This window comes from Phalacrocorax aristotelis, unplaced genomic scaffold (assembly GCF_949628215.1).
Source record: "Phalacrocorax aristotelis unplaced genomic scaffold, bGulAri2.1 scaffold_224, whole genome shotgun sequence".
NCBI lineage: Eukaryota > Metazoa > Chordata > Aves > Suliformes > Phalacrocoracidae > Phalacrocorax > Phalacrocorax aristotelis.
Window position 1 is genome coordinate 54,083 of NW_027441302.1, and position 8,337 is coordinate 62,419.

The window sequence follows — 8,337 nt, forward strand, 5'->3', positions numbered from 1 at the left end:
ATCTTTAGGCTCCATGAGTCCAGTTACCAGCACCACCGCTACATCTACGATAATATCTTCCACTGTACCGACAACGAATGCCACCCCAACGACAATCACCGTTACCGTCCATAGCGACACGCCCCATCCTGGCACTGCGAACACCACCATAACCACATCCTCCCCCACCGCTAATGCCATAAACACTCCCAGTGCTACGAATACCACACCCATGTCTATTGCTACCAGCAACCCTAACCCAACAACAACCACAATGACCACCACCATCTCTAATGCTACAATCACCCCAAACAATACGACCACCACCAAGACCACCACCACCACCGTCCCCATCGCTACGACCACCCCCAACGCTACCACCACCACCACCACCACCGTCCCCATCGTTACGACCACCCCCAACGCTCCCACCACCACCACCACCGTCCCCATCGTTACAACCACCCCCAACGCTACCACCACCACCACCGCCGTCCCCATTGCTACGACCACCCCCAACGCTACCATCACCACCACCACCACCGTCCCCATCGTTACGACCACCCCCAACGCTACCACCACCACCACCGCCGTCCCCATTGCTACGACCACCCCCAACGCTACCATCACCACCACCACCACCGTCCCCATCGCTACGACCACCCCCAACGCTACCACCACCACCACCACCGTCCCCATCGCTACGACCACCCACAACGCTACCATCACCACCACCACCACCGTCCCCATCGCTACGACCACCCCCAACGCTACCACCACCACCACCACCGTCCCCATTGTTACGACCACCCCGAACGCTACCACCACCACCACCGTCCCCATCGCTACGACCACCCCCAACGCTACCATCACCACCACCACCACCGTCGCCATTGCTACGACCACCCCCAACGCTACCACCACCACCACCACCACCGTCCCCATCGCTACGACCACCCCCAACGCTACCACCACCACCACCACCACCGTCCCCATCGCTACGACCACCCCCAACGCTACCACCACCACCACCACCGTCCCCATCGTTACGACCACCCCCAACGCTACCACCACCACCAACACCGTCCCCATCGTTACCACCACCCCCAACGCTACCACCACCACCGTCCCCATCGTTACGACCACCCCCAACGCTACCACCACCACCAACACCGTCCCCATCGTTACCACCACCCCCAACGCTACCACCGCCGCCGTCCCCATCGCTACGACCACCCCCAACGCTACCACCACCACCACCACCGTCCCCATCGTTACGACCACCCCCAACGCTACGAAGACGACCACCACCGTCCCCATCGCTACGACCACCCCCAACGCTACCACCACCACCACCACCGTCCCCATCGCTACGACCACCCCCAACGCTACCACCACCACCACCACCACCGTCCCCATCGTTACGACCACCCCCAACGCTACCACCACCACCACCACCACCGTCCCCATCGTTACGACCACCCCCAACGCTACCACCACCACCACCACCGCCGTCCCCATCGCTACGACCACCCCCAACGCTACCACCACCACCACCACCGTCCCCATCGTTACGACCAACCCCAACGCTACCACCACCACCACCACCACCGTCCCCATCGTTACGACCACCCCCAACGCTACCATCACCACAACCACCACCGTCCCCATCGCTACGACCACCCCCAACGCTACCATCACCACCACCACCGTCCCCATCGTTATGACCACCCCCAACGCTACCATCACCACAACCACCACCGTCCCCATCGCTACGACCACCCCCAACGCTACCACCACCAACACCACCACCGTCCCCATCGTTACGACCACCCCCAACGCTACCACCACCACCACCACCGCCGTCCCCGTCGTTACGACCACCCCCAACGCTACCACCACCACCACCACCGCCGTCCCCATCGTTACCACCACCCCCAAAGCTACCACCACCACCACCACCGCCGTCCCCATCGTTACCACCACCCCCAACGCTACCACCACCACCACCGCCGTCCCCATCGTTACCACCACCCCCAACGCTACCACCACCACCACCACCACCGTCCCCATCGTTACCACCACCCCCAACGCTACCACCACCACCGTCCCCATCGTTACGACCACCCCCAACGCTACCACCACCACCACCACCGCCGTCCCCATCGTTACCACCACCCCCAATGCTACCACCACCACCACCAACACCGTCCCCATCGTTACGACCACCCCCAACGCTACCACCACCACCGTCCCCATCGTTACGACCACCCCCAACGCTACGAAGACGACCACCACCGTCCCCATCGTTACGACCACCCCCAACGCTACCACCACCACCACCACCACCGTCCCCATCGCTACGACCACCCCCAACGCTACCACCACCACCACCACCACCGTCCCCATCGCTACGACCACCCCCAACGCTACCACCACCACCGCCGACGTCCCCATCGCTACGACCACCCCCAACGCTACCATCACCACCACCACCACCGTCCCCATCGCTACGACCACCCCCAACGCTACCACCACCACCACCACCGTCCCCATCGTTACGACCACCCCCAACGCTACGAAGACGACCACCACCGTCCCCATCGCTACGACCACCCCCAACGCTACCACCACCACCACCACCGTCCCCATCGCTACGACCACCCCCAACGCTACCACCACCACCGTCCCCATCGCTACGACCACCCCCAACGCTACCACCACCACCACCGTCCCCATCGCTACGACCACCCCCAACGCTACCACCACCACCGTCCCCATCGCTACGACCACCCCCACCACCACCACCACCACCGTCCCCATCGTTACCACCACCCCCAACGCTACCACCACCACCACCGTCCCCATCGTTACGACCACCCCCAACGCTACGAAGACGACCACCACCGTCCCCATCGTTACGACCACCCCCAACGCTACCACCACCACCACCACCACCGTCCCCATCGTTACGACCACCCCCAACGCTACCACCACCACCACCACCACCGTCCCCATCGCTAGGACCACCCCCAACGCTACCACCACCACCACCACCGCCGTCCCCATCGTTACCAGCACCCCCAACGCTACCACCACCACCACCACCGCCGTCCCCATCGCTACGACCACCCCCAACGCTACCACCACCACCACCACCGCCGTCCCCATCGCTACGACCACCCCCAACGCTACCACCACCACCACCACCGCCGTCCCCATCGTTACCACCACCCCCAACGCTACCACCACCACCGTCCCCATCGTTACGACCACCCCCAACGTTACCACCACCACCGTCCCCATCGCTACGACCACCCCCAACGCTACCACCACCACCACCACCACCGTCCCCATCGCTACGACCACCCCCAACGCTACCACCACCACCGTCCCCATCGCTACGACCACCCCCAACGCTACCACCACCACCGTCCCCATCGCTACGACCACCCCCAACGCTACCACCACCACCGTCCCCATCGTTACGACCACCCCCAACGCTACCACCACCACCGTCCCCATCGCTACGACCACCCCCAACGCTACCACCACCACCACCACCACCGTCCCCATCGTTACGACCACCCCCAACGCTACCACCACCACCGCCGCCGTCCCCATCGTTACGACCACCCCCAACGCTACCATCACCACCACCACCACCGTCCCCATCGCTACGACCACCCCCAACGCTACCATCACCACCACCACCACCGTCCCCATCGCTACGACCACCCCCAACGCTACCACCACCACCACCACCACCGTCCCCATCATTACGACCACCCCCAACGCTACCACCACCACCACCACCACCGTCCCCATCGCTACGACCACCCCCAACGCTACCACCACCACCACCACCACCGTCCCCATCGCTACGACCACCCCCAACGCTACCACCACCACCGTCCCCATCGCTACGACCACCCCCAACGCTACCACCACCACCGTCCCCATCGCTACGACCACCCCCACCACCACCACCACCACCGTCCCCATCGTTACGACCACCCCCAACGCTACGAAGACGACCACCGCCGTCCCCATCGTTACCACCACCCCCAACGCTACCACCACCACCACCACCACCGTCCCCATCGTTACGACCACCCCCAACGCTACCACCACCACCACTGTCCCCATCGTTACGACCACCCCCAACGCTACCACCACCACCACCACCACCGTCCCCATCGTTACGACCACCCCCAACGCTACCACCACCACCACCACCACCGTCCCCATCGTTACGTCCACCCCCAACGCTACCATCGCCACCACCACCACCGTCCCCGACTTTACGACCACCCCCAACGCTACGAAGACGACCACCACCGTCCCCATCGTTACGTCCACCCCCAACGCTACCACCACCACCACCACCACCGTCCCCATCGTTACGTCCACCCCCAACGCTACCACCACCACCACCACCACCACCGTCCCCATCGCTACGACCACCCCCAACGCTACCACCACCACCACCACCGCCGTCCCCATCGTTACCAGCACCCCCAACGCTACCACCACCACCACCACCGCCGTCCCCATCGCTACGACCACCCCCAACGCTACCACCACCACCACCACCGCCGTCCCCATCGTTACCACCACCCCCAACGCTACCACCACCACCACCGTCCCCATCGCTACGACCACCCCCAACGCTACCACCACCACCACCACCACCGTCCCCATCGCTACGACCACCCCCAACGCTACCACCACCACCGTCCCCATCGCTACGACCACCCCCAACGCTACCACCACCACCGTCCCCATCGCTACGACCACCCCCACCACCACCACCACCACCGTCCCCATCGTTACGACCACCCCCAACGCTACGAAGACGACCACCGCCGTCCCCATCGTTACCACCACCCCCAACGCTACCACCACCACCACCACCACCGTCCCCATCGTTACGACCACCCCCAACGCTACCACCACCACCACTGTCCCCATCGTTACGACCACCCCCAACGCTACCACCACCACCACCACCACCGTCCCCATCGTTACGTCCACCCCCAACGCTACCATCGCCACCACCACCACCGTCCCCGACTTTACGACCACCCCCAACGCTACGAAGACGACCACCACCGTCCCCATCGTTACGTCCACCCCCAACGCTACCACCACCACCACCACCACCGTCCCCATCGTTACGTCCACCCCCAACGCTACCACCACCACCACCACCACCGTCCCCATCGCTACGACCACCCCCAACGCTACCACCACCACCACCACCGCCGTCCCCATCGCTACGACCACCCCCAACGCTACCACCACCACCACCACCGCCGTCCCCATCGTTACCACCACCCCCAACGCTACCACCACCACCACCGTCCCCATCGCTACGACCACCCCCAACGCTACCACCACCACCACCACCACCGTCCCCATCGCTACGACCACCCCCAACGCTACCACCACCACCGTCCCCATCGCTACGACCACCCCCAACGCTACCACCACCACCGTCCCCATTGCTACGACCACCCCCACCACCACCACCACCACCGTCCCCATCGTTACGACCACCCCCAACGCTACGAAGACGACCACCGCCGTCCCCATCGTTACCACCACCCCCAACGCTACCACCACCACCACCACCACCGTCCCCATCGTTACGACCACCCCCAACGCTACCACCACCACCACCGTCCCCATCGCTACGACCACCCCCAACGCTACCACCACCACCACCACCACCGTCCCCATCGTTACGTCCACCCCCAACGCTACCATCGCCACCACCACCACCGTCCCTGTCTTTACGACCACCCCCAACGCTACGAAGACGACCACCACCGTCCCCATCGTTACCACCACCCCCAACGCTACCACCACCACCACCACCACCGTCCCCATCGCTACGACCACCCCCAACGCTACCACCACCACCACCGTCCCCATCGCTAGGACCACCCCCAACGCTACCACCACCACCACCACCGCCGTCCCCATCGTTACCACCACCCCCAACGCTACCACCACCACCACCACCACCGTCCCCATCGTTACGACCACCCCCAACGCTACCACCACCACCACCACCGCCGTCCCCATCGCTACGACCACCCCCAACGCTACCACCACCACCACCACCGCCGTCCCCATCGTTACCACCACCCCCAACGCTACCACCACCACCACCACCGCCGTCCCCATCGTTACCACCACCCCCAACGCTACCACCACCACCACCGTCCCCATCGCTACGACCACCCCCAACGCTACCACCACCACCACCACCACCGTCCCCATCGCTACGACCACCCCCAACGCTACCACCACCACCACCACCACCACCGTCCCCATCGTTACGACCACCCCCAACGCTACCACCACCACCAACACCGCCGTCCCCATCGCTACGACCACCCCCAACGCTACGAAGACCACCACCACCACCACCGCCGTCCCTGCAGCTACCACCACCCCCAACGCTACCACCACCACCACCACCGTCCCCATCGTTACGACCACCCCCAACGCTACCATCACCACCACCACCACCGTCCCCATCGCTACGACCACCCCCAACGCTACCACCACCACCACCACCACCGTCCCCATCGCTACGACCACCCCCAACACTACGAAGACCACCACCACCGTCCCCATCGCTACGACCACCCCCAACACTACGAAGACCACCACCACCGTCCCCATCGATACGACCACCCCCAACACTACGAAGACCACCACCACCACCGCCGCCGTCCCCATCGTTACGACCACCCCCAACGCTACCACCACCACCACCACCGTCCCCATCGTTACGACCACCCCCAACACTACGAAGACCACCACCACCACCACCGCCGTCCCTGCAGCTACCACCACCCCCAACGCTACCACCACCACCACCAGCCCCACCACCAGTGAGGGTAAGTCTTCCTTCTTGGCGGCACCGCCCAGCCACGTCCCTGCCCCCTCACCCCCCAGCGCGCCCCAGGCGCTCTCCGGGCGGCTTCGCACGCCTGCCGTTTCGCCGGGCGCTGTCACGGCAGCCACGCCCGGCCGCGCCTCCTCCAGGTCAGTGCCAGAACGGAGCCACCTGGGACGGCATCAAGTGCTTGTGCGCTGGCGGGTACTACGGCGCCTTGTGCGAGATAGCCGTCTGCCAGAACGGCGGCACCTGGGCCGGCGGCGGCTGCCAGTGCGCCGAGAGCTTCCAGGGCAGCGAGTGCCAGTTCGCCAAGGAGAACGTCGAGGTCAAAGACGGTAGGGAGCCATGCCAGGCCGTGCGGCACCACGTCGGGGCTGCTGCGGGGGCCACCGACCCCCGGCCTGGGCTGAGGTCACCGCGGAGGGACCAACCCGGCAACGCGGCCACGGTGGAGGGAGGGATGACCTGGGAGTGGGGCCGGGGGCGCCCCGGAGGGACCAACCTGTGAGTGGGCCCACCATGGAGGGATGACCCAGGAGTGGGGCCGGGGTCACCGCGGAGGGACCAACCTGTGAGTGGGCCCACCATGGAGGGATGACCCGGGAGTGGGGCCGGGGGCGCCCCGGAGGGACCAACCTGTGAGTGGGCCCACCATGGAGGGATGACCCGGGAGTGGGGTCGGGGGCGCCCCGGAGGGACGAACCTGTGAATGGGCCCACCATGGAGGGATGACCCGGGAGTGGGGTCGGGGTCACCGCGGAGGGACCAACCTGTGAATGGGCCCAGCATGGAGGGATGACCCGGGAGTGGGGTCGGGGTCACCGCAGAGGGACCAACCTGTGAATGGGCCCACCATGGAGGGATGACCCGGGAGTGGGGTCGGGGTCACCGCAGAGGGACCAACCTGTGAGTGGGCCCACCATGGAGGGATGACCCGGGAATGGGGCCGGGGTCACCGCAGAGGGACCAACCTGTGAGTGGGCCCACCATGGAGGGATGACCTGGGAGTGGGGCCGGGGGCACCGCGGAGGGACCAACCTGTGAGTGGGCCCACCATGGAGGGATGACCCGGGAGTGGGGCCGGGGGCGCCCCGGAGGGACCAACCTGTGAATGGGCCCACCATGGAGGGATGACCCGGGAGTGGGGTCGGGGTCACTGCTGGGGGGGTGGCACGCCCCAGGGTATTGCTTATGGGTCTCCTTCTGCTTGATGAAGTGATGGTGAATGCGACGGTCGAGATGAAGACGAAGGTCGAAAACAGGGTTTTCACAGAAGATCTCAAAGATAAGTCCTCTGCAGCTTTCAAGAACTTTGAGAAGGACTTCAAGGAGCAGGTCAGGCTGCAGCAATGCCGCGAGCACCCCCATGCTGGGGCAGCGCCCTCGGCGGGGGTATGTGGGGCACGATGGGCCTTCGGCCTGGATCTCCCCTCGGCTTC

The 8,337-nt window shown here is 65.4% G+C and overlaps 1 protein-coding gene across 1 annotated transcript; it reads left to right on the forward strand.

The window, feature by feature from the left end:
* Nucleotides 1-13: 13 nt before the first annotated feature.
* LOC142051318 (uncharacterized) lies at nucleotides 14-8,233 on the forward strand (the record flags this gene model as incomplete). Its single annotated transcript, XM_075080456.1, has 11 exons — nucleotides 14-379; nucleotides 1,088-1,549; nucleotides 2,267-2,794; nucleotides 3,044-3,340; nucleotides 3,728-3,778; nucleotides 5,084-5,200; nucleotides 5,525-5,599; nucleotides 5,846-5,971; nucleotides 6,611-6,896; nucleotides 7,045-7,233; nucleotides 8,115-8,233. Coding segments are annotated over exons 1-11 (2,616 nt in total), but the record flags the coding sequence as incomplete, so codon positions are not given.
* Nucleotides 8,234-8,337: the final 104 nt, after the last annotated feature.